Here is a 27,718-nt window from a genome sequence, read left to right as displayed (position 1 = left end):
GTCAAAATGAAACTCTGCAGTCATGACAGCTCATATAATAGATGGCTATTATAGTTACATTTATATGCAGAGTTTCTTGTTTTGGTAGATGAAAAATAACATTTTCCTAACAATAACGCTTGAGGCAAGCTGCTATGGCACCATTAATTATTAAACAGGTTTGATCAATGTGATTAGAACAAGGGAGACAGCATGAAAAGAAGCAGAAACTCCAATATGAGAGAAAAGATAAGAGAGAGCGGTGAAGGCTTTTAGACACTCTAAGTAAGAAGGAGTACAAAGAATCTGAGGGCAGAGTTTTAGCAAATGTTAAAGCACTAGCATGAGGTTCATGGAAGCAATTAATCCCAGCATGCTGAGCCACAGATCCAGTTGTTAACTTCAACAAAAGTAAAAATACTGAAGACAAAAGCTGCAAAAAAAGAAGTCACTTATCAAGTGGAGTTCCACTTTCTTTTTCAAGTTTCTCGCCTTTCATCTTCCCTCTGCCCCAGCTATTGAATCTTGCCTTTATTCGTCTCACACTCAAGCTTTTCCTAACGCTCTTTTCTTTTACTGCCGGCTTTCTTCAGATCTGTGCTGTCTCAGTTATATTGAGGCTTACATCTTGGCCCTTGGAGAAATCAGGCAGTTGTTCACAGCTGCAACATGCTAATGGGCTCTAAAGATTCAAGTAAATCTGGGTTGTTTATAAGAAGGAGGCCCTGCTCTACTTGAACAACTTTGTCTCGATTAGGATGCAGTGCAGGTTACAGTAGTCTCTGCAGATAACGGCGAAAACTGAAGATTCAACAGTCTGGCTAAGTGGTAGGATGACATGTGTATGTGTGTGAGAGAGTTTGTGCAACTCAAGCAGAGATTTATTCGGGTTGAGAGAAAAAGAGAAGAGTGAAAACAAAATATGATAATGCAGAAACTTTGCCAACAAAAAAGAAATCTGTTATTTACTGACATAATATAGTAGAAATAACACTGCAAATGCTCAATGTCTAATGTTAAAATGCGTTTTTCCCTTGTAGCACTTTTGTCACTGTGCGTTTTCAGATTCTGAAGATACATTTCTGTTGACAGTTGTTGCTCTGCTGCTCACAAACATATTTTATTAGGTGATGATTTGTCACTGGTGTGTTTTCAGCTGTTTGTGCTGCCCCAAGTGGTGTTAAATCTGTTAATGCAATAATGCAGCACACGAAATAATGTGGCATAAAACGTGCTGTTCCCAAACAAACAGTCCTTTAATTCTTCCCCTTTTCTTTCCCCACAAAGACACATAGAGATGAAAAATCTGAGGAGGCTCAGTGTGTTTCAGCTTGTCTTATTCTACAACTTTCCTGGCTGTTTTTTTTTTTTTTTTTTGTTGCCTCACAACAGTCAAAAGCTTCACCCTCTACATGTATACAGTGTATATGCCACTCTGTGTGGGCATTAACCATATGTCATTGTTCAATTAAGACACACTACTTACTAATAAACAGATTCACGTTCAGCAAAAATGTAAGCTTTACAAGCCTCTGCAGTCTTGCCTTGATGAGAAAGAAAGTGACAGATGAGAAGCAGCTGCTGACAAATAAAAAGTAACTAGCAATGCCGCCTCAGAGTCACCCACATAAAACCTTCTGTGCTTTGGTTATTATCCCACAGAACAGTGGCCAGGAGGGCTGCATGGCGAGCACAAGCTGGATGAGTGTGCACACGTGTGTGATTACAAGCAGGTAATCTCCTGTACCGTTTTCATCAAACGTCTACCTGGTGAGAAACAAACACAATGCAGGTCTGATCCAGAGCTCCTGCAGCCAATAAACAAAGGCACGTTTGATGTGTTGGAAATGAACTAGAGTAAGACCCAGAGGGCAGAAAGGGCCAAACTCACAGGGAGCACCCCGCTGCCACAGAGCAGGAAGACCGTCTTTCTTTTCATCATTTTTATAGCCCTGACCAGCTTCCTGAATTAGCCTCACTCCACTCGCTCCCCGTTGACAAGTACATCCCCTGACACACATACGAGTGAACCAGAAGACCCCATGCCAGCCCTGATGGCCTACATCTGAGCCTGAAACTGCTGCTGAGCTTATGGCAGGTCAAAGCCACTAGTCCTGTCAACTCTGTCGCACTTTCATGCTGCACTGAGGCTCATTTTGACACCTGCTGGCAGAATAAACTGTAGTTCAAGCTACGATTAATGTGTTCAGTAGATAAATCATTTAACAAATTAAAGTTCACTTAAAAGAACAACTTTTAATGACAACCTTAATGTGTCAGTTGAGATTTAATATGTGAAATAATGGGGAAAATAATTTGCTCTTTATTTTCTTCAATTTTTTCATTTAAACGATTTTGAAATTGTGGAGTTTTCACATTTTTACATGAATATCAGATTTAGAGTTTTGAAACTACATAACTGCTTGCATGATTTAGATTTAAGATATTTGTCTGATTTCAGGGATAAATTAAGGACTAATTCATTGTAATTTAAGGGATTCTTGCTTCATATTGATTACAACACAAGCACGAGTGCTACAAAAATTAAGCAAAAATATCTTTTCACGCTGTACATGACAATTGTTCACTACATCAAATGACACACAGCACACAAACTAAAAACACAATGGATTTAAAGTCAGAATACTATTATACTGTTGATCCCTTGATTTCTTTCTTTCAGCACCTGCAAATCTTCTCTTTCTAAGATGAATCAGTGAAATCCACATTGGACTTCTTCAGTAAAGTACTACAAGCCACCACTGGGACAAATCGGCAGCAAAGCTTAGTGGCATCCAAACATATGAGATGAATCATTTATCTTTCTGCTTTGGTGACTGCAGTTTACTTTGGTAACTTCAGATTCCACTTTGTCTCTTTAAACTGATACTATAATTCCTGAAAAAGTGCAAAAAATAGCTTTGCTACTCCTTTAGCTTTGTGTGTCTTAAGTCTCAACGTCTTGGCTTCTTCAAAATTCATCCAATTTACATTTTATGTTAAAAAGCAAATCCTTAAGTTGGAAAAATTGGAAAAGTTCAAATGGATGTTTCTTAAAATTATATGAGAGTATAATTTAAGTACATCCAGCTCAAACTAGTGGCATTAGTTGTACTTAACAACTTAATTTGGATAAACTTGAATCAGTTGTGTTATACAAATGAAATATTTAAGTTGGTCCAACAGTTGTCTTTATTTCAGTGTCGGTAAATATAGCACCTGCTAAATATCTGCATGATAGCTGCAGGAAATTAGCATTTAGCTAATCTTAGCACAAACTTCATTCACATTCTATTGGCAGCAAGGCCTCTTGTCTTGTTTCGGTGTCAAAAAGTATACACAATGCTATTCATATAAACTTTTTATAGGAAAAAATGATAGCATCTTCCACCGCTCCTCAAAGCTATTGACTGTTAAACTGTAGTTAATTCTGTGTTCACTGAATCAGCCACTGATTCAAACATGCTCATCAATACGTCCGTCAGCCTGCCTCCATTTGTCTTGCATTTTATTTTGGCACGAGCCAAAGAATCATATCATTGTTGGAGGAGACGACTGACGCTGGAGGCAAGAAAAGGAGCCATCATCACAGAGCCAGTTGCTTTTCTGGGCGAACCCCAGCTGCAGAGAACATGAGGGTTCAACATGGACCCATAACAACACAGGAAGGAAAACAAGCAAGCATAGGCATAAGACAGAAGAAACTTATTGACAAGGATGGAAGATAATAAATACTGCAAAGGATCTTTCAAAAAGTAAACATATGCTTCCATTCCGATCTGGATTACTGTGAAAATATGCATCATTCATTTGTCAGCTAATCAAGACTCACTTAACCAGACAGCTGGTATAAAAATCCTGTGAAAGAGACTGTATAAATATTTCTGCCAATATGGTTATTTCATAATCAGTGGACTGACACATTAGCATGTGGGCTGTAATTAGAAGCCAGGCAAAGTGAGCAGTTGGGCCAATAACTGCATAAAAAGTGCTCTAATCATCTCTTGGCCGAACTGCTGAAGTAGGCACTCTGTCGATTCTCCAATGTACCCCATCATCGCCCCGGTGTCACTCAAACCAAACAAAGTTCCAGGTGGTTTGTACTAATTTGATCATCATCTTTGGCACGAGGTGTGAGAATCAGCGACATGAGCTGCTGGAGCTGTTTCTCTGGAATAAAACATGCGCGAGTCAAGTTTCAGAAACACAGAGCACATCCAGAATACTAAATAATGCCTTTCCTTGTCATTGGCCTCCCTGCATTTTCCCAGGTTTCCCTTTACTGTACCCCCTCCGCTGGCTGCCTGTGGCTGTTAGTATCTAATTCAATGTCCTGGTGCTGCTGCATACAGCTGCCAAAAGAGTACACCAGCCCTTATTTCAGCCTGAACACACCGGCTCATTCTCTGCAATCTGTGACTGCCAGGTGCAGGTTTCTTACCTTGCAACAATCTACCTGCTGTCAGCTCTACCCTTCACCAATATATTGCACCCCTATTGCGAGTGTGTCGTCTCTGAACCGATCATTGTAGTTTTGAAAATCCACCCTTTCCCTTTGGTTCCAGATCTACTTATGAAACCTGCCCCTCTAACCACTTCAGCTTTTCAAATACTGACACATACTGCACAGGAAGTCCTTCTTAATCTCATAATTGCTAAAACACCACAGTACAAAGCCTCACTCTTGCAAGTTTTCTCAAAATTCAATCTACATACAGTGAGACTTTGCATCTTATTCAACACAATATGAAGAAAAAAAGCCCCAAGTGAACCGGTGGGTCTGTAACATGTTGATTTATTACACAGCTGTCTTCATCGCAAATTACTTTCTGTCATAAAACTGTGGGGAAACTTCCATCATAACTTCCCACAGCCCCATAATAACACTTTCAAATTCAATTAAACAAACAGAAAAAAAAGATACAAAAGAGAGAAAAGCCTATATGCAAAGACTGAAACCAATGAAAGACATGGTACTTGTGCTTGAAAAATGGCAATTATCACAATGTTTATAGAACAAAGACCAGTTATTCCAGCTGTACATGTGAACCCAAAGCCTCCAGTCTCAAAAAAATTATACACAGAACACCTCTGCATTCTGCTGTTTGCAACACTGACTATTTACTCTGACAGGCAGTGGGAGTAAACAGACGGGGCTGTCTAGTCAGCTGGCGGAGGGGAATGTGGCAGCAAGACTGTTTTCATTCAGATTGTGGTGATTCCATTCCAGTTTGACTAGTCGCCATTGTTTTCGGTCCAGCAAGTTGCTTCTGTTGTCCACCCGGACCGGTCAGTGAAGCCGGCTGGTTCGTAGTATCTTTATGTCCCATCAGTGCTGGGATCCAAAGATAACGGAGAAAATGTTTCCTGTGTTCTGCTCACACACCGAGGTGAGGCGCAACTAGTGGTCAATTAAGGCCCAAGCTCTTTGTTTATATCAATCAGGAAGTATTAAAACGGCCTTGCTCATCCCTCATGGACAAATAACCACAGGAATTTCAGGAATGCTGTGAGAACAATGTTGCAGCTATTGGAATCCATCAGTGGCCACAGTGGGAGCGACTTTACAGACCATCAGGGATAAACCATCCTCATATTGTAGTTTCACTGGGATGCAGTGTGGTCGGGCTGACTGCCTACTACTTGTCCACTTTAGTAAGTCATCTGAGAAGTGGCAGGTACGGTGACCAATACTAGAGTTATTCTGCACAAAAACACCATCCAGCCACATGTAAAATCAACTAATCTGAAAATGCTTTAATAATCTGAGCTAAACCACATCAACAGATTCACTGTCTGTCTGATCAAAAGCATCCAGATTCAATAAATGTCATGTAATGATTCATAATAGGTTTGGGGAAACTGTTGTGCAGCAGCTGTGTTCCTCCAGTGGCTTCATAGGGAAGCTCTGTCAGCAGCAGCAGCAGATCTGTCTCACGTTATTGACACTAAAGTCTTACCTTTGTGCTTCTCCATTCGCTGCCTCGGACACTTTCCAGCCGCTGTCCTCCTCTCATACAATGAAAACAATCCCAAAAAAAAGTTTGGCGGACTAAAGTTTGAGAGTGATGGGGACGGCAGCTTTCTGCGGAATGCAGCTCGACCCTCCCGACTCCGACACAACAGTGAGAGCTGAAGACGGAACAACAGCGCTCTCCTCTTCTTCCTAATCTCTGTTTTTTGACGCACCTCCTCCTTCTGCCGGTTTGCAGCATCCAGGCAGTCGCTCCTTCACACTCAACCAGGTGTCATTTAGAGACGCCTTGACAAAACAAAACAAAACAAAACAAAACAAAACAAAACAAAACAAAACAAAACAAAACAAAACAAAACAAAACAAAACAAAACAAAACAAAACAAAACAAAACAAACAAAACAAAACAAAACAAAACAAAACAAAAGTTGGACTGTTTACTTCTCACAGGAGGCTAGTGCACCGACAGGATGGTAAAATAAATAATCAAAGAAAGCAAAAGAAACCAAGCTTCTTTAAAAAAACAAAACAAAAAAAAAAAAACTATGGCTGAAAATGTTACACACTACATATTTGACATTTATTAGCTGTCGGGGTTGTACTGTTTCCATAGATGTGCAACTACTGTTTAAATAATATTTTAAGAATGTTTTTAACTTCAAGTAATGTTCATGTATGGTTAATTATTGACTATGATTTACAGGAAGTTGTAGAGACTTGAAATGACAGAATGTTTCTTATAAAAAGACCCTGTGATGTTTTACAATGTTAACAAAGGTAGAACATTTTGCCTGTAACATTCTTAGGATTAAATAACGTTCTTTTACAAAATGTTTGCGCAATGTTACACAACAACAGATGAACATTCTCAACCAAGCATTTACAAAATGTTAGGGCATAATGTTGGAACAATATTGTCACTGAGATTTTACCAGCTGTTTTTAGAATGTTTTAGGGGAATGTTGTCCTCCTTTTTAAAAGGGAACAAACAAAAACCTGCGCAGTGGAGACACTGAACAGTACAATGTTCAATGTTGTCAAAAGCATTTCAACAATGTTACCACGAAAGATCATTAGAGGGTTTTCAAAGAATATTGCTCTATAATAATAACATTCCCTTAACAAACACAAAAATAGCTTCCTGCTGAAAATGCTTTGATAATGTTAGTGCATATTGTTCTCACAATGTTAACACCAAACATTATTAGAATGTTTTTACAGAATGTGATTGTACCTTAAAAAATATCAGTCTGGGAACTAAAAAACTAAAATATTTCCTGCTGAAAACATTACTAGAACATTGCACAGTAATATGCTAAGAACATTAAAGGAATGCAAAATTTCTAGATGACTAATTTCCATGAGTAATTTTGTCTACATATTAAAGTTAAGACCTTACAGTATTACATATACTAGGATATTCAAGTTAACCCAGCTAACTTAAATGTTAAGGTCAAGAACCTACAATATTATATATTCTAACAAATTGCCTGACTAATTTAAAAATTAAAGTAGAGACCCCCAAAAAATTATGCACGTAAAACACAACCACGTGGAGAGGAATGATTCCTTTTAACTGGAAGAAACCTTGAACAGAACCAGGTTCAGGGAGGACAGTCATCTGCCTCGACCAGCTGGGGTGAGGCTAATATAGATATGCATTCATATATAATATCAGCATTAAACTGTGCATTAACCTCAAAACTAAAGGAAAACCTGCTGTGCTCCACTTAAATTGTTTAGCGATCTTGGTTTGACAAAAAAAGCATAATCTCCAATTATTTGGCAAATGGAATCAAAAAAATTCTGTGAATCCTGTCAGACATATGGGTCATTTTTACAAATAAATATATATCTATATGTAAATTCTTGTCAAAACACTACAGTTGATCCACAGGTCAGTATGAGTACTCCTTCAGATGACACAGAAACACCAGAATTGTAGGATGTTTAAGGGCAATAAAACTGACATAATTGGCTACATACACAGAAAATGCTTTTCTTAAAAAAGACTGAGTCCTGCGCTGTAGTTTTCCAGCCATTGCTTTGTCTCTTGCAGCAGAAAAGTGAAGTTCCCTGCCTAAACAACTGAGCACCCCCGTGGGAGAACCGTGACCGGGTGGAGGTATGAGAGGAATGTCAAGCAGAGTAACACAACATATTCCAGAAGATGATTAAATGGCATGACATGCATCTCAGGGTTTTATATAGGGCTGGTTTTAAACATTAAAAGAGTGAGGGCACATGCATACATTCCAACGCCACCTTTACTGTGTTCTGCATGCAGTTGAATAAACAAGTCCTGAGAGCCACTTGTATTGTGGTTCGCTTCAACTGCAGCAGTCCCTCCCCTGACAAACCACAGCCAAGGCAGGTGGTGATCCTGTGACATCATCTGATGTTGGTTAATGATTTACTTATTATAGGCTCACTGCAGCAGGCAGGAACTGGGGGTGACACAGAAGTTCCTTGTAATGTAAATGTGCCTCTCATTGTTGAGGCTGTGGCTTGAGAAATGTAAGGGCTGGACAGGATCAGAAGTTGAAAGCAATGTGGAAAAACCTCCTCGACCTAAAAACTTGCAGGAGTTCAGCAATTTCAAATAAAACATCCTGGCTTGTTGCATCTCTTCACCCTTGAAAGATAAATGAAGCTCCTGGAGGATTGTGATCAAACAAGAAAATTGCGTTCAAAGTAATCATATGGAGTTCAGAACCCAAAAACATGCATGAATTGCATTTTTATGCACATAAATGCTCTAAGCTGTGAGCTGCTCCACATTGCTAATCTGATCCATGACTGGAAATGCAAGAAAGTTTGTCCTTTGACACTGCATTTATTCTGTATCTTCTCAGCTTAACTGTTAAACAATAGTGATCACTTTTCAATAGTTCCTTCAAGACACTGAAATAATACAGCTTTACATCCATCTCTGACTGGCCCCCTTTGACACTATTTATGAACAGTGACGTTGCATCTTTGCTCTGTGTTATTGTGCTATTTTCAGACCAGCATGTGAGCTATAAAAAGTAAAATTCCACTAGACATTTTCTCATGTGAAAGTACATGTCCTTTTTGTCAAATTTGAACTCGGTTTAAACTCCATTGAGATGACCAGTCCCAGAGCAAAGTGTTTTTAACAGAAAGTTTTATTAAAGCAAACCTTTAAGGTCAGACCTATATTCATCTCTGCAGACTATATTTTCCAAAAATAACATTATAAATGGTTTGCTTAAAAAGCAGCAAAAGCACTTTAATGCAAAATAGCACTGTATGTATTTGATATATGAAGTAAGTATAGTCTTAATAATGATAAGTGCTTCACTCTACAAGATTGCCGGTTATTACAACTGCAACAAAAGAAATATAAAGAATGGATGAGTCTGTGGAAGGTTGGCACTCATGAATGGAGCTTTGAAATGCTATTGACAAGAATCACCTGAGTTTGTACATCTCAATTCAAGGCTATTCTGAATCTTAGCAGTAAACATTCAACCATTTTTACAGAGGTTTCATTCATGTTTCCTTGTCTTCATCAGCAGATGGAGTCTTCCTAAAGATAGCTCAGATTGTCATCATGTGACCTTTATATTTCTTTCGTTTTTCAAACTGTTGTTTCCCAAAACCAAGAATCAACATCCTTTGCCACTATTTTGCTCCCCCCCCCTTTTTGAAAAAAGAAAATTTGCACATGAACAAATCTTTTCAGCCTTCCGGGGAAGCTGCTGTCTGCTCTATTCAGCCTTGAACTTGTCACTGAACAGACTTCACCTCGCAACAAACAGGTCAGTTAAAAGTCAGCAGATGATGTCACTTTTTTTCTTCACCTCATCGTATGGCCTTGAGTGAACGGTGAAAGTGTGAATGTGAGTCAGGCATGATGGCTCAGCGTGAATTGAAAACAAGGGTGGTCTGGCCTTTCTCTCCTCCGCTCATTCTTTGTCTGTGTGTCCACAGCAAAAGAACTGTCTAGTTAATCCGGCAGGGGAATTCCTATTGTGCAGCAGACCTTTAGGAGCCCTTTGCTGTATGGAAGATTTAAATCCTTAAACATTCAGATTTGGATGATTTTGGGTCATTATGGTTGTGTTTGAGGCATTTTTATACGCAGGTGTGGGACAAATGTGCTACAAGTTTCAGAATGTGTCAAACAGACACTTGAGCTTTACTAGATTGTATTTTTGAGTCAAAGGTGCGACTGCTCTCCTCAGTTCTGCTGCTGGTTGTAACACAGAAAGCATTCCTCAGCTGTGAATCAGAGGACAAAAGGTCACCGCCTCAGCTCCAAATTAACACTGGAACCTCTTTGATTCCAGGGTCCCTCCCATGTTTGCACACATATACACAGAGACGTGATGCACCTCCTTAATCCCCTGGAAAGAGACCTCCCAACCGTTTAGGTATTTTCATCTAATCAGTGCCTTCTCTTACTGTTACGTCTGGGAATTTCCAAAGAAAGTCGAACCCACTGACTCTGCTGTACCTCCCCTGTTTTTTCAAGAGCGTTTTGAGGCCCAGGAATGCAGAGGGCACCGGCTTCAGACTTACTACACCTTGTAAAGACGGTGTCCGTTTCCTTGCTGCACAGAGGTGTGTGCACCTGACTAAACGTCGGCAGGCTCTCCGGTGGCTTAAGTGGAGCAGCGTTGAGTCATCGCCCAATGATGTTGTTTTTAGTTCATGTGTGATCAGGCTGATGGTAACCTCTGTGGGAAATAAACAGGGCGGTTCTTCAGATTTCAAAGTGTGTGTGGATGACTTGTGAAGCCTGAGAAAATGTTGTCTTGTGACAGCTTAAATATGGCCTGCCTGATTTTTGATAGCCGAGCAGGAGACAGCAATTTAGACAATTTACAAGGTATACGAAGGTGTGATGGAATATGTGGACGGAAGCATGAAGGATTTCCAACTGACCATTTACGTAGTAATATACAAAAATATATATGAACCAAGCAATATATGTATTTGAGTGAACATCAGCACCACACTACTACTACAGTCCAACTGCACCTTGTATGACACTTTGCACTGCTGTGAATGACTGCATTTCAAATGTAGCACTGTGCCACGTCCAGAAGTGCATTATTAGATACACTGTTGCTTTTACAGTAATCTTAACACGCCAAATAAGCTATTTTATCAACAAGCAAAGTCAATGTTTTCTTAGCTTACACTCACATAAATTACTTTTACTACGTTTTTGTCTTTGCACATTTTTTTATCCCACTTTTTAAACTGTGTATATGAGTAGGCATATTGATAAACATCAAATATATGTAAATGTTGCTAGAAGGGCACGTTTTCGTTGGTAGTTACTTTGTCTGATGTTGCTATGTATTCAAAAATAATGAATATAACACAATATGTACAACAGTTAAATCAGCCTACACTGTAATTAAAGCCTACAGTACTGATAAAAGGCAGATGAATATATTTAAAAACAACACATATAATGTACTTCAGTCGTCCAGGTGTAGTATAGTCTTGTTAGAAGTGTTGCTTAAATGAATAATAGGACAGAGACTCTCTACCCAAATGTTATATGATTTTTTAAAAATTGTTTTATGGTGCATTTTTCAGTTTAGCACATTTTTATTCATCGTATATCTTACATTTTTTTGTGCATTTTGTATCTTCGTATATTTTTCTACATGTATATCATATTTTTTGTATTCTATTCAAATTCCATTGATATGATGTTGACAAAGAGAGAACAACATGACTGAATGGAATGTTTCTGTGTGGGATTGTGCACTCCTCCTTATTTCCTCCTCAAGTCTCTTAAGAGGCCAACTTGTGTAAAACAAATAAAATAAAATTACAGAACAAAGACTAAAATCTGTTTTAGTTTTAAGTACTGAAAACATGTAGTGACCCAGTAAAATATGAATTTAGCATAACATTTACCTAGACAAGACGGTCACTGTGCAACATTGCCACCTGCAGGTGTAGATGTAGAAGTGTGGAGAGCTCCAGATGAAGACCGAACAGAAAAGATAAATAAAGAATATTCAAGTTTAGTTCCCACAAAGGTGAAAGGTCAAAAGTGCTTTTGTGTCATAGTGTGTAAAATATTACCAGAGGTTAGCACTGCTGCCTCACAGCGCGAGGGTTCTGGGTTTGAACCTGCAGGTTGGATTGACCTTTCTTTTGCATTTCTTCCCAGGGCATGTGTGGGTTTTCTCCAGGTGTTTCCTCCCACAGTACTAAGACAAGTACAATGTGTCAATTATTGATTCTAAACTGGTCATTTGTGTGGGTGTGAGCTGTTGTTGTGTTAGCTGGGGTGGACTCCAGCACCCTGTGACCCTCTATAGAATAGAACGAGTGTAACTGATGAATGAATGGATGGATGGGTGGATATTACAATGCAGAAAAAGAGGAAAAGCCTTTGTCATCTCTGCCTTATTTCAGTCTGTCAGCACAATCCAAAAGGCTACAGACAGCAATGTCTACTCTCACTACACTTGTCACAGCAACTAGTGCATCAGGCTGTCACTTACAGGGGCTGGCTGCAGCTAAGTGTTTAATACAATGAGCTGAAATTTCTTTCAGAACTTTTAAACAAACTAATTGAAGATGTCAGGGTCCATCTGCCGTTGAATCACCATCTGTATGACAGACACAAAAAGGAAACACAGATCTCACTTCTGCACTGTTTGCCCTGCTTTCATCAAACAAATGCATCCTCCGCTGTGTGACAGACTCTTCAGCCTGACAGCTGGCACCACCCTGTCAAGCCTCATCTCAAACGGAGATAAGTGCTCTCTCTCAGTTAGACACGCTGCAGTCGATGTAGGGCACCGTCATAAAAGAGCCTCGTCAACCAAGTGAACAGAAAAATGACTTTCTCAAAAAGCGCCTGTCACCCCTTGACCTTGTCACTGATTTATTTCCCCAACCATTAGTGTCAGATATAGAAATTTCCTGCCAGTGACAGAGCGTTCACAGACAAATTGACTCAGCAGTACATGCACATGCGGAAGCTAATTCTCTCTGCTGGTTCAGTTCAACAAAGCGAGTGAAGCTGTGAAAATTACCTCTTAGGATCTCAACCACAAGCCCCCCGAGATAGAGCGTCTCTGAATATTTTGTGCTAATTTTGTTGAAGTCCTTTTCACTGTCATCTCCCTGGTTATAAAGTTCAGTTATGTCCTATAATGAGCCCAAACAAAATGTATGAATATGAGCTAGATTTTTTGTTTTCACTAGCATATAAAGCCAGCATATTTCATTGAATAGCACAACCCGATATTTTTAACTGATTAAACTCAGTGTTTAGCTGGATTGAACACCTTCACCTCAACTGCAAATAGAGGATTGTGTTTTTAACAACAAACCCATATGCAACAGAAATATTGCAAATGTCTGCAAAATTTCATATTTTTATATACAGATGGGTGACAAATTAAAGAAAAAACTTAACCTTTGACCCCTTTAGTGAAAGGATTTGGTTGCTCTGTTATATTGTAGGAGCATTTTGCTGCTATATTTTGGGTTCATATGCAACAAAGGGTCACTGCAAATCAATACAAGGTTGTTCTGAGTGATTACCTTTATCTTATATTAAAGCATTTTTATCCTAACAAGAGCTGCCTATTTCAGATTGACTAAGCCTCTATCCAAAGGGGCATGATGGGTCACTTAAAGGTTTGAAGAAAATGAAAATGATGTGACTTATATGCAAATCTCACCCCTACTGAACACACGTGGGACATTTTGGATCGATGTGTTAGAAAGCTTTCTCTAAAACCATCATCAAAACTCCAAATGAAGGAATATCTTGTTGAAGAATGGTGTTTCTGGCACCAGTAGAGATCATTGCTGAGATGCACTAAAGCTGTTCTGGCCCAACACCTAACAAAGACACTAAGTTTGTTTTTCCATGGATCTGTCACCCATCTGTTCATATAGTACATCTACAATATACTGTTTGATTTGCTGATTATTTGCAATATGCCACCAGCTGTTACTTTTACAAACATCTGAACTTAATATATATGACATCATATCCAGCTTTTATATGTTCTTAGCTTCCAGAATGTTTCTCTTTAAGGCAGGATGTTCTCAAAAGGCATTCTAAAAAAGTTCTCACAACAGTTTCCAGACATTGCACTGATATTGTCTATCCTTTGTTACATGTAACATTGTGGGATATTTTTTTTTTGACAGAACGACGTTCTTAACAGCAATATCCTCAGAATATTGCAGGCAAAATATTGCACTTTTGTTAATATATTAAATGACAGAAACATTTTCGAAAAACACATTCTGTCCTATAAGGCCTTGAGAACATCTCGAAAACATTTTTGAGTCTTTTGTTATCATGTAACATAATCAGATATCCTAAGCATCCTTCAAACATTCTCTGAATGTTGTAATATTAGAACCGCATATGCACATTATTTAAAATTATGAATGCCCTCAAAGCATTCTTTGAACGTTAGATTAAAACGTTTTTTGCGAACATTTTATTATAGGTAATGTTTGCCAGTGTTGTGGGAACATTTCCCGCTTGCTGGGCCTGTGTCTTATGGCTGATTTGGGAATAAGAAATGTTCTTATAAAAATGGAAATCCTTGCTCTTTGACCTACAGTATATTCATATATCAATATGTATTAATACATCATATCCAGCTTTTAAATGCCGCATAGCACAGCTGCTAGGATTTGGGTCACTGTCCCTTTAAATGGAACCCGCTCTCAGCACGCATGCGCAGCCTGTGTTTGGTTTTCTCCAACCTGAGGAACTGTCTAGTGTCGCTGCGCTAGCAAATCCATCGCAGCCTGTTCTTGTCATGTTTTCAGAGCAACGGCAGTGTTTTTTGTTTTTTTTTACCCCACAACTGGAGTGTAAGGACACAACAGCACACGTTGCCGACAGCGAAATCTACGCCTGAGGATGCTTAAATCGCCGTGGAGGTAGACGAGCGGGACCAACAACAGTTCAAAGTGTTTGCTCAATGCCCCCCTAGTCGGCAAGAATAGCCCTCCAGTTCCCACGCCACACCACATCCATGTTGACTGCGGCAGCCTGCTCTCGGAGTCCGCGGCTACAAACGCCACAACCCCTTTGTTCGTCCATGGACAAGATCCGGCTGAAGTGTAACGGCTTGTGGAACGACCGTCGTACGGTGAAGTGCACATCCCCGGTTCAGTTTGAAGGATTGTTTACGCATTAAAATGGCTGCTGAAATGGCATTTGGGAGAGAATGGTCTTGAATCAATGCAGGGACGTTACATTACCAAGCAGAGGCCAAACTGCAAATAAGCTAACTAATAAGCTAACAAATGATGTACTAGCTAGTGTTCAACGACTTAGCTGCTTCACTAGCTTTAGTCGATGTTTTTAGGTAGGTTCTTCCAACAAGAGGTAGGGTGAAGGGAATTCCTCCCACTCCAAGTCTATGCATGCGGTTAACCGAGCAGCTTTTATGAACACTTAGCTAACAATTTCTTAGCCATTTTTCCCCTCTCCAAAGCTTTGTAAAGCAGGCTTAGCTGAGCCTCAGTTTGAGTATGCACAACCTTCAGCAAATATGCAGGACTTCTTTGTTATAACGGAAACATCCTGAGTAGCCGAGGCTTTCACCCAAAGTAGACCTCAAGGCCCCGGTGTTTTACTCGGATTGGTCGACCTGGAGAGGAAAGAAAAAACATGGATCCTGGGGGGAAATGTAGAGCTAAACTCTTTCTTTTTGGGCCCAAATTCACCATCCACAGCGATCTGCGGATGGTGAATATCAACAGATACTTGGTGGTGTATGTTTTGTTTTACTTTGTGCTCTTCACTCACGCCTCTCCGGCCAAACCGTGCGACAAGAACTGTCTCTCCGGAAAATGCATCAATGGATCCTGCATCTGTGATCGAGGATGGGTTGGAGATCAGTGCCAACACTGCCAAGGGCGCTTCAAGTAAGTGGCCATGCGTTAAATCCACACTCTTTTATCTGTGGCCAACATCAGATTACTTGCAGTCACTGTTGCCAGATTGTTATGAAATGATCTGAGCCAGTCAAAGTAGGTTAGGATCCAGTTTGACCCAGTAGCTGCTGTTTTCCTTCCAGCAGCGGTGTCATTGGCACTTGGCAAACACACCTATGTGCAGCCAGCTTTTTAGGAAATTTGCTGTAGTAGTAGTAGTGAAAAAAATGGTTGCATGCTTGCAAAAATAAACTCTACTACACAGTAAATAGATTCCATTCTGATCACCACTAAACGGTGTTTGTGAATAAGCTAGCAGACCTGTTGAACCCTGTTCTCTGGTTGCAAGGCTTTTGGTCCATGCATATGTACCCAATATTATCACCCAAAACTGATATTTTTTGGTGTAATTGCTCTTTTCATAAGTAAAGTAGTGATAATTTCTGTAATTAATCATTTTGTCTTTAAAATGTCAGAAAATTGTGACAAACCTCTGCACTTTTTTGCAAAAATTGAAGATGAAGCGCAACAATCCAGTATCACAAATGACAAGCAAAAGCATGAAATTGATGCAGTTAATATGCTACAAGAAGCTAATGTTGGGCAATTTTGCTTGAAAAATGAAATACAAAGCCCTTTTTGCCCCTCAGCCAGTTGTTAGTAATTCATATGTGTTTACTGGAGATGTATGCAAGTGTTATCATATGCCAGATGTTTATTTTCTTCATCTGGTTAGGTGTTTTATTTAGTGTGATGTTCTCTCCCACACAAGAAGAGAAAGTGAGAATTTAAATGAATGAGTGTCATTGCTTTGCACAGTCCAACCTGCACATGCAAGTAAAGACTGGACAACCAAGCCTCTCCTGTCATACTGACCTGTGGCCTCGTATGTTTGCATGGATAAACTCGCTAAACATATCAAATCTATTTGCTTTTGTGAGAGGAAGGAGCCTGCAGTGGCTTCAAGGGAACATCTGTAATCAACTTGATTTTAAAATATCCCCTTCAAACTATGTAGTGATACAGCTCCAGTAGCGATATGTCTGTTGAAGGCACGGGTAGATGACGGCAGACTAATAGGCGCAGTGAGTTAAAGATTGTGTGTAAAGTGCTGAAGGAAACGGCAGGGATGCAATGACTAAGAATAAATGCTCAAACTATATGGCAATAGTGATGCTCATCCTGACAGGAGCATATTAATGGCCTTTCAGTACACCTGAGGAGCACTCTGTGGTACAGAGGTGCCTCAATCACAGTAATTACCATCGCTCCTGATGTGTCTGAGGTTTAGTGTGGCTTGTCATCAGGCATGTTGTCAGGGAATAACCTCTCATCACTAAGAAAGGAACTACTGATTGTGCTGAGAAATGAGACTTTGAAATTCACTGGAATAGAAACGTGCACCATGGTTCGCACAAGATCAATTATGTATTGCTGCCGAGCTCCAACAAGTGTGGATTCCTATCATGAACGTGTAAATCAGCATCATAGATGAATTTCTGGTCATGTTGTGTTATCGTAAAGGAAGAGACGTGCAGAATCTTGATGCATTCAGGGGTTAGAGTTTTGAAGGGGGTAGTGTTTCCCCGGGAAATCCAAAGTGCAGCATGAAAAATTCATCATTCACAGATGTCTGTACAGCCCTAAGTCAGTGGCACTTGCTTGCTGCTGGGTGTTTATATCGTAAGTGTTCACCTCAAGTCATAAGTAGTCAGTGTAACTAGATGTTTAATGAGGAATTGCTCACAAAGCTGTGTTGTAGCTGTATATCAAGAGAAAATCTTACATGGATACTGTTGTATCTTTATGAAATTACGATCCATCTTTACTCCATTATCCTGTCAACACATCTGAGCTGAAAGTAATCTTTTGTCATGCTATGCATCTAAAACAATTGCCAGAGACACAAAGACAACACAATTCAGTTCATGTGTGTTTACTCTAAGCACCTACGAGAGCCTGGTGTGAATTTGTGATGCTTCTGTAATCAGAAATAAAACAACCATGGCTGCTGTCTGCCTTTGTGGTCATGGAAGAAGCCTACCACTGCTGACAACTACTGCTAATTTTGTTGATTCATAACAAAGTGCGATTTGTGCACAACTGAAAATGCATCACTGTGTCTAATCTTTCTGGAGCTCAGTGGGAAATATTCATCTAATATTTCTTTTGGTGAATTTCCATTCAGAAGTAATCTGTCATTGTGGTTTTCCTTGGTCCACATACGTTGTGTGAGGGTAGAAGAACCTTTTCAGAAGATGTTTGATTGAATCTTTCTGTTGTTTGAGACTGACCTTGAGCTGACTGCTATTTTTTTTCTTATCTTGAATCTTTTAAATTAAATGCACTGTGAGACTACAGTCAGACACCTGAGTCCACATTTATAGGAGTCTCCGAACCAGGATAAGAGATCTGCTTATTAAAGAAAAACACCCACACACAGTAGTTCCCCTGAACACTTTCCTAAATTCAGTTGAGGACACGGAAAATGTTTGTGTTGCTACAACTTGATGTCTGTTCCTAATACCAGTGTTGCTGATTCTGAACTACAAACTGTCCTTTCAGCCAAGAAAATCATCAAAATTGTTGGCCGTTTTTGATCACCAGATGAACAGTCTGACAACTAGTTGGGTGTCATATTTCTCCAGGGCTGTTTCGGGGACATAAAAAGAGGAGACTTACTGCCAGGCTGATTTTAACTTTCTGCAGATAAATTGGTACTGACGTGTATGCCAACTCATAAATACCAAGAAACTGCTGTAGAGAAATGCCAAACTTGGTTTGAGGGTATTTAAAAAACGGTGTCCCCATTACGTAGTCTACTCAGCTGCAAAGAAATTTCCGATGTAGTTTAGTCACGATTTGAAAAAACAGAAAACTGATCTGCAATGAGAATTGTTTGAGAGTTATGTATTTAGGCTGGAATAAGTAATATTGCAGGCCTCTTAGTTAGAATTTTGAATATCAGTACAGCCTTAAAAACTCGGTGTCAGTGAAGTTATAGCACTTATTCCCTGCCTTTCTGACATTAGCTTACTTTTAATGCTCTCTTCTTTTTTTATTAGATATTATCTCTGGAAAAACACACATTTAGATAACAAGACAGAGTGCAATCATCTGCTTTTTATGCAGTAAATTCTCCTGTACAAAAGATCCATTGCCTGTGGATAGCCACAACAGAGCAAATGATTACTCCTTCAAATGTTTTATTAAGAAATATTGACTTTAACCTTGTGTGGGCAGCGGTCTGACCAAATAAGCTCTAGATTAGATAAAACTGATGATTGTTGCCACTAATTGTTAATGTTACACACGGTGCTTACATACCTGCCATTTGAATTATTGTTTTGTTTGAATTTGTGATCTTCCAGGTTGACAGAACCCTCAGGATACCTCACCGATGGTCCAATCAACTACAAGTACAAAACAAAGTGCACCTGGCTCATTGAGGGCTAGTAAGTACTTGTGTAAATTAGTATGTTCTACTGAAGCTTAGCACACACAGCCAAATTCAATTATGGAGTGTAAACTGATTAATGCAATTAAATCAAGCTGATCCGCATCTCTGTTGAGGGAAGTTTACTTTTGGTGCTTACGCAGTGTAATGCTAAGCTGGGTCTTGCATTCTGGAAGTTCAGTGCGTTTGTGTGTTGAGCTGTGTTTTACTGCTGCGTTTTAATCAGCATTTATTCGGAGAAAGAGAGAATGCCTTTACCTGTTGATGCTTTTAATTGTCATGGCAACCACAGCCGCTGTGAAGACAGAGCTGCTGGGAAACTTTATTACCAGGATGGTAATAAATAGAGAGGCAGGCTGTTATTCTTAGACCTTGATACATTTTGGAAATGAATATTTCAGTGCACCAAGAGTGCAATTAGACTGAAGCAAAATCAATTTGTCAGGAGTGCTATCTATTAAAACTGCAATTAAAATTTGGCCCGCTCGTCGGCATCATGCAGGGATCTAAAAAATGTGAGTAGGTTTTACATGCTGTTCGACTGTTTATCCATGAAACCTTCATGATTATTTTGTTGCATCTTCTACCTCCAGTCCAAATGCAGTTCTTCGGTTAAGATTCAACCACTTTGCTACAGAGTGCAGTTGGGACCACATGTACGTCTATGATGGAGACTCGATATATGCTCCTCTGGTTGCTGTTTTCAGGTGAGAAACCCCCAGATTAGGTTTTTTATCTGAGCAAAGTCGATATTGTCATCGAATGACGTACTACACTGATGCTTCGTACATCATAAATGTGTACTTGTGAAATCACAGTTATTTTATAGCTCATTTAAAACAACAGATGATGAGATATAAGACTAGTTTCAATATTAGGGTCAAGGTTAAGACCCTATGGCATTACTACTAGTAAAATGGTGACAAATCTGAGGTCAGTATCTATCATTCCTAAAAATGTGTGTAATAATTGAAATCAGTGGCTTTGTCAGAGCACATATATTTTTCTGAATTGAGAGACTAGTGTGCATCAACACTTTAATGTTAATTTATATGCATTTATTACAAAACTGCAAAAACATATTGGTTCTTCAGAACATTTTGAAATTAATTATGATTTTTAGTGATTTGCCTTTGTAGTGTTCTTAACATCTTATTACTGTAGCTTGTGTGTAGACATTCTGATTTAGCAGAAAGTTATGGGCTTGTTATTGTAGGACTGGTGCGGGTTTCAGTAACATTATGCTAATGCTTTTTCTGCCTTTCTTCAAAGTGGTCTCATTGTGCCGGAGATACGAGGTAATGAGACGGTTCCTGAGGTTGAGACAACTTCAGGCTACGCACTACTACACTTTTTCAGCGATGCTGCCTATAACCTGACAGGATTTGAAATATTTTACTCGTAAGTGCTGTGATTTGTATTTTTCGTGCTGGTTATCTCAGCAGGAACCCAGTTTCTCACTCTTAAAGCATGCACATCTACATGTAAGTGTTAAGAGTGAAAAGATTTGTCCAACTTATTGTAGACTACATTAACTATTCTTGTGTTTATGTGCTTCTTGCAACAGAAAGACTATTATAAATGCTTTCTGTCTGACCAGACTCTATACCAATAATCGCTGTTAATAACCAATGACCTCTCAATAGTTTCTCATGCATTACCCATCTTTATATCCCACTCCCTGTTGCTTACAGCTAAATAACACAAATCCTCAGTCTGCTCGCCCCAGTAGAGTATAATGTGTTGAAGTCCTAAATGAAAACATACTGTATTGCTGTCCAGGATCAACTCTTGTCCGAATAACTGCTCCGGCCATGGGAAGTGCACCCCTGGGAACTCGGCTGCCAGCAGAGTGTACTGTGAATGTGACAAGTACTGGAAAGGCGAGGCCTGTGACATCCCTTACTGCAGGAACAACTGCGGCAGCCCCGACCACGGCTACTGCGACCTCACCGGGGAGAAGCTGTGTGTCTGCAATGACAGCTGGCAAGGTAAGGGCGAGCTCTCTCCAGATCCTGCAGATGCTAAAAAGCCTTTAGGTCATTTAAACTGCTCCAATATCTTGATCCAACCCAAGGAGGAATACATTTCCAACTGGGGGATATTTTTCAAGCAGTATATGGTGACATTTACACAGAAATCAGTTTAATAAAAGCTTCTCGGGCACATGTGATCCTCAGACATCAAATAACAGTGTAGAATAGTATCCTTCAGCTTACAATTCATCACTTCTCCGTGTTTCCTCACATGAAAACCCAAATAACTGCTCCTGCCATGTCTGCGGTGCCGATTATGCAGTAAGATGTAATGAACAATGTGCTAGCAGACAAGCATGAACAGCTGTGTTGTGTTATGTCGCACTGTAACGCTGATTGGTAACATGTCGATAAGCCCGGTGACAGTGCGTTATTATGTGCCTCCAGCTGGAGGGAACCGAATGCTTTTGCATGATGAAACTTGACAGAATAATTAGCAGAGGCATGCGCTTTTCCAGCATGGCCTCCGTTCACACAGTCTGACATGTTCACACCTCCCTGCCTGTCATGTTCGCTTAAGGAGTGCCCATGCCCGTGTTGTGGTTTGATGGTTTGCGGGCGGCATGTTTGCTCTTCAAAGTTTCAGCGAGTAATTATGAAAATATTCATCAGATGCTGAGGGGAAAAATTGCATCATAAAAGCATTAGATGAATATGCATCTTTGCCTTAAAATAGTGCAGCTATAAAGAGAATTTTAATAATGTTTATTTTGGAGATGTTAATACAAACATTGTTGTATTTTTAAACTTTAATCCTCAGCTCTAATCCCTTTTGTTTCCTCTCTTGTATGTCCCTGCAGGCCCAGACTGCTCTTTAACTGTACCTTCAACCGAGTCCTTCTGGGTGCTACCCAGTGTCAAGCCCTTTGGCACTTCACTCGCCAGAGCCTCCCATAAGGCCGTGGTGCAGGAAAAGGTCATGTGGGTGGTGGGCGGATACACCTTCAACTACAGCTCTTTCCAGATGATTCTCAAGTAAGTGGCTTTTTCTCAAAGTACTGATTTTTCCTCTCACCTGACAGTTAAATGTGCCATTTGTATGTGTTGGAGGTGACTTTGTTCAATCGAGATCCACTTACAAATTCCAAATCATACTCTGCCCAACCAAACTCTTACCTTTATAGCCATTTACATGTGGATTGTGCTGATTTTACTTTGAATCAATGTGTATAAATCTAAGCAAAAATGACTAAAAGTGGAAAAGGTGGACACTTCTCTGGCTACTGTCCTTTTAGAAAACTACCGGTTTGTCTTTTTTTTAAACTGCCAAGTATGGGAGTTAAGGTTGCAGAGGTGGGATTCATGATTGCAGAGGTGCTGCATTCGCTAAGTTCAACTGAGAATTTAGTATTTTACATACTTGGGTGGATCTGCAGATGAAATGCAGTACTGGTTTCAGTGCTGATTCATATCCGTTTTCAGATTATTAACTGTTTTTATCTCTGTTGCTCGGACAAGCTCTCGGCATCTGCTCAATGTTTGTTCTCCAGGTGCTATGATTCCTGATGCTCAGAAAGCATCTTGTATGAATTACTAATGTGTGATGATGTGACCAGGTGTTTTGTTTCATTGTGAACGACTGCAAACAGGAATTTGTTTTAATATTTATGTTGTCAGTTTGCAAAACCTGTAACTTAACAATAGCGCTTCTTGTAGGTGTAAGACTAAAGTGATGCTTATCGCATGAAGGAAAATACTACTTCTGTTTGCCTTTATTAAATGAAGTAAACATCTATTTATGTACAGTCACAGAGGAGCAAAGTCAGTGTGTGCAGTGTTTCTAGTATGAAGATAATAAATATGTTCTGTACGCTCTTTGATGTTGTGAGTTGGGGCTGTAGTTAAAGTGTAATGTCCTGATGCTTTGCTCTGCAGCTACAACCTGGAGAGTGGCATTTGGAACACAGTTCCCATCAATAGTGGCCCTGTGCCAAGATATGGCCACTCAATTGCTGCTTACCAGGTAAACACACACACACAGATATGCCTCAACCCATCTTGGTACAGAAGGAATTTAAATAAACCGCAGCTGTTACTGGGAAAAAGGGAGAATTGGATTGAGTGAAAAAGCAATAGAATTTGAGCACAAATAAAGGAAAGTGTCACTTTTGAAGGGAAACATTTCCACTATTTCCACGTCATCTTTGAATACATAATTGTAATATAGTTCAGACACAGAGTCATGACCATACCTCTATAATTAAAAAAAAGGGCAGTTTTTATTTTTATTGGATGTCTGACACATTGCCCATTTTAAGATGAGCTGGTGTGCGGTTTGTGGCTCTGTACACTGAACAGTAAGTAAATGAAGCACTGAACACAGGCTCTTGTGAAAGGCACATTTTATACTATTATGCTTTTATGCACGGTAGCAGATTCTGCCACTTTTATTCCTGTGTGCATCAGCTTTTCTGCATGCTTGTTTGAACATGAATCTGAATCACTAAAGCAAATCATTCCTTTTCTGTTCAGGATGACATCTATATGTTTGGTGGGAAGCTGGAGGCCGGGTGGGGAAATGTGACAGACGAGCTGTGGGTGTTCAATGTGCCCAGTCGGACGTGGCAACGGAGAAACCCTGTGGTTGGCCCACCGGCTCAAGCTCAAATTTATGCTGTGGAGGGACACTCGGCACACTGCGTCCAGCTGGACAGTGGCGAAACGATCATGCTGGTTATCTTTGGCTACTCCCCAATCTACAGCTACATCAGCAACGTTCAGGAGTACAACCTGAGTGAGTCACAGATTTTAATGAAGACACCCTGACGTTTTGTATGTCTCCTCTATCAGCTATTTATAGCCTTCCCTCCTGTCATACTGTTAGGAAAGGTGTCTACTGGGAACTTGAGTTCGCTCAATCACAGTTTGTTGACTTTTTTCTGAAACAGAAGTATGAATTAATTTAATAAATAACAGTATATCTGTATTCATTTATGTAATATCCTCTAAAATAGATCTTTGGATTGTGCTTTTATTTTACACTGAAGTCAGTTTCAAAGCCACAGCAGACAAAGTGAAGATGGTTTTAGTTCCAAAAGGCAATAGGTTCATAACTAATCATGAGTTTAGAGTTCTTGGGAATCCTTTTTCTCTTGAAAACCTGCCAAAAGACAATTTATGAATCCAAGAGCACCATATTTTACAACATAGTTTTTGGAAAACAGAAGCTTGGAAGTACCGTGGCCTCTTTTTCTGGTGTCAGTGGCATGTTAATGATGATGAAAAACTGAAGATCAAAACTTAGAAATCACATAAGTGCAGACAATACTACAATGTTAACCATCCCTGACAATTTGACTTTGGAATATTGAGATTGATGAAGAACAAAGCTGTCTCCAAATGATTAGAATGAAATTGGTTGAGAAAAAATAGATTTTTCTTGGGTGTTAATGCTGTCCATGCTTTCCTGTTAGGGTCCAACGCCTGGCTGGTGCCTGAAACTAAAGGTGCCATTCCCCAAGGAGGTTACGGCCACACCAGCACGTATGACAGCGGCAGCGTCTATGTTCATGGTGGCTATAAAGCTCTGCCTGCCAACAAATACGGCCTTGTTGATGACCTCTACCGATATGACGTTAACACTCGGACATGGTAAATCAACACATTCATGTGCCGCTTTCATTATTCATTATGCATCCCAGACTGCGTATGTCACTTTGTGTTACATGCTTTCTTGTTACCGTTGTCCTTGACACCCTTGTCATGCATATGTTCCAGGTTCATTCTGAGAGAAAGTGGCTTTCCACGGTACCTGCATTCAGCTGTGCTGCTCAGCGGCACTCTGCTCTTCTTTGGTGGCAACACGCATAATGACACATCGCTCAGCAACGGGGCCAAGTGTTTCTCTGCTGACTTCCTCGCCTACGACATTGGTAGGATTCATGCTGCTGTGGAATCATTTTCATTTGTTAGTTTTAGTAATTCATTAGTTAAACTCCAATTTTTTTGAGTTTGAAATGCTTCTATGCTTGAGTCTGTGTTGAATTAAAAAAAAAAAGTCTAGATATTTAAGAGCACCTACTGAGATTTTGTGGGCTGTAGATTAAGTGAATATTGCAACATTCAAATTATTTACTTTATTATCAACAGAATAAGAAATTCAACAGAAAGTACATTTAACCCTCTGAACTCCAAAACCCTCTGGCCAGTTAAAAGGCATATTCTTTTTAAACAATTTCCCAAGTTACACGATTCGTTATGGTCAGAAACTGTACAACAGAAAGAATCATCAAATTTTCAAGAGTCCTCAAGCAAATCATGTTTCTCGTGCAGTTTCATTGAGATTTGGAAATTGTGAGATTTCATCAACATCACTTTATTCAAAATATTTTATTTAAATATTAGTTCACTATAATCAGATTCTGGAAAAATGGGATGTACAAATAGTAGTAATAGTAATGAAATACCTATACCTTTTCCATTATTTGTAGCACCTGTAGTGACTGAAGGTTTGTTCAATTATTGTAAAATGAATAATCAAAGAAACTGAACTTTCATTTAGTCTTTTTTTAACTTATGGAATTAAAAATATGTCATACTGCACAGAATGTATTTTTTTTTACTTTTGTCTACTTTAAGCCATGGTTGTGCTGTTTCCATACAGGAGCAGGACTTTAAATTGCAGTGAACAATAAGCCCACAATAAGTAAAAAAAGTAACCGGAGCAAAAAAACACAGGAAAAACTACTTGGGATTCAGAGGGTTATGTTAGTCTCCTTAGTTAACTGGGTCACATTAAAGAAGACAAATGAAGAAAATAGACTTGCACTCATGACCTTGTGTTTTCCTCAGCCTGTGATGAGTGGAGGCTTCTGCCAAAGCCAGACCTGCACCGTGATGCCAACCGTTTCGGTCACTCTGCTGTGGTTAGCAATGGGTGAGTCTCTACTGGAATTAGAGACGCTGGCGATGGTGCAATCAGCTGTTTGATCATTTGTTTGATCTAGTAATTACACTTCTGCCCTGCTCATGCTCAGTACAATTGTGTGACCACAAGTCATTTTTCTCCAGTAGTTGGATATTTTAAACCAAAAACAGTGGTTCACAGTACTGGATGTGTAACAGTCATTTAATCAGAATTTTGATTCTTTTCCTTGTGAAGGAAATATTTGTATTGTATTTGTATGTATAGTATTTACAAATAACAGTAATGAATAAATTCTCATAACTATCTATTGCCTTGACAAGAAAAGCTTGTTTAACTTCAATACTTTTGTCTAGTGGCTTGCTTTTCAGTGTCCCCAGCGTATCATTATTATAACTGTTACATTTCTCTCTCCATTTTTAGCTCAATAAAAACTTTTAAAGACTCCATAGTAGAACTGCCATGTTTGCTTTTGTTTTGTTTGCCATTGTTGACACTCTTGTTTTCTTCCTCAGGTCCATGTATGTGTTTGGGGGCTTCTCCAGTGTGCTGCTCAACGATGTGCTTGTTTACCGACCTCCCAGCTGCCAGGCCTTCTTGGCAGAGGAGGGCTGTGTAAAAGCTGGGCCAGGGGTCCGCTGCATCTGGAGCAGAGGCCGATGTCTCCCCTGGGAGCCCAGCATGGCTCACGGCAGCCTGACTCCTGCCTCATTCTGCCCCCCTAAAGCTGGTGAGAAAGACTTCAAAAATTTTTTTTGCGTATTTGTTGGAGCTTTAATTTGTGGTTGATTCCCAAACTAACTGTTGTTATGTAATGTGTTTTCATATACACATGTATCATTTTGCACTTTTATTCCTGTCTCTTTTTAGTCACAGTAGACGAGTGGTGTTACAGGTTCTCGGACTGTGCCAGCTGTACAGCAAACACCAATGGATGCCAGTGGTGTGATGATAAGAAGTGCATCGCCGCCTCCAGCAACTGCACCTCTGTGAGTGTTCCAACAGGAGGCAGCAGAGCGCTTCAGCTCACACATGCACACAAAGACACTTTTTCCTCAAGATTTTATGAGCAGAGAATGCTGGAGTGATGATTTTGTTATAATTTCTCATTATGTGGTTAGGAGTACATAGTTTCCTTGTGAAATGTTGCTTAAGGTAGCGAAATTCATTGCGTTATAGCAGAAACAGGGTTGTTTTTTTTTCTGTCTGGATTTGTAATTAATTCCTATCCTAATAATTATTTTCCCTGCGGCTGTAGAATGTGAAGAACTTCACTGAGTGTCCGGTGCGGAATGAGCAGGTGTGCAGCAAGCTTGCCAACTGCAAGAGCTGCTCACTGAATCTCAACTGTCAGTGGGACCAGAATCACTCACAGTGTCACGCATTGCCTGGTAAGCAAGTCATTGGAGCAGCAAGCGCATTTACGTACACATGAACACACCATCTTATTGAAGGCTTTGGATTTTTGGTTCCCACACGTGCAT

At 39.7% G+C, this 27,718-nt stretch overlaps 2 protein-coding genes across 3 annotated transcripts in view; one reads left to right on the top strand and one right to left on the bottom strand.

Moving 5' to 3' along the window:
* Positions 1-6,117, bottom strand: part of afap1l2 (actin filament associated protein 1-like 2) — a 42,423-nt gene extending 36,306 nt beyond the window's left edge. The window contains exon 1 of one of the 2 annotated variants that reach the window (XM_055004739.1): positions 5,940-6,117. In XM_055004739.1, the coding sequence (XP_054860714.1) occupies positions 5,940-5,955 (16 nt within the window). In that variant the 5' untranslated portion in view covers positions 5,956-6,117. The remainder of the gene's footprint in view (positions 1-5,939) is intronic. The other variant, XM_023276980.3, reaches the window with a different exon arrangement.
* An 8,571-nt stretch (positions 6,118-14,688) lies between these two features.
* atrnl1b (attractin-like 1b) overlaps positions 14,689-27,718 on the top strand; it is a 71,009-nt gene continuing 57,979 nt past the window's right edge. The window contains exons 1-14 of the mRNA XM_023276985.3: positions 14,689-15,868; positions 19,249-19,332; positions 19,928-20,041; positions 20,607-20,735; positions 21,117-21,325; positions 22,171-22,345; positions 23,246-23,333; positions 23,843-24,104; positions 24,784-24,961; positions 25,088-25,242; positions 26,162-26,246; positions 26,750-26,964; positions 27,105-27,223; positions 27,493-27,625. Of these exons, the coding sequence (XP_023132753.2) occupies positions 15,612-15,868; positions 19,249-19,332; positions 19,928-20,041; positions 20,607-20,735; positions 21,117-21,325; positions 22,171-22,345; positions 23,246-23,333; positions 23,843-24,104; positions 24,784-24,961; positions 25,088-25,242; positions 26,162-26,246; positions 26,750-26,964; positions 27,105-27,223; positions 27,493-27,625 (2,203 nt within the window). The 5' untranslated portion in view covers positions 14,689-15,611. The remainder of the gene's footprint in view (positions 15,869-19,248; positions 19,333-19,927; positions 20,042-20,606; positions 20,736-21,116; positions 21,326-22,170; positions 22,346-23,245; positions 23,334-23,842; positions 24,105-24,783; positions 24,962-25,087; positions 25,243-26,161; positions 26,247-26,749; positions 26,965-27,104; positions 27,224-27,492; positions 27,626-27,718) is intronic.

The sequence above is a fragment of the Amphiprion ocellaris genome, chromosome 18 (genome assembly GCF_022539595.1).
Source record: "Amphiprion ocellaris isolate individual 3 ecotype Okinawa chromosome 18, ASM2253959v1, whole genome shotgun sequence".
In the NCBI taxonomy this organism is placed as follows: Eukaryota; Metazoa; Chordata; class Actinopteri; family Pomacentridae; genus Amphiprion; species Amphiprion ocellaris.
Note: the sequence above shows the minus strand (reverse complement) of the source record. Positions and strands in the feature narration are given on the sequence as shown.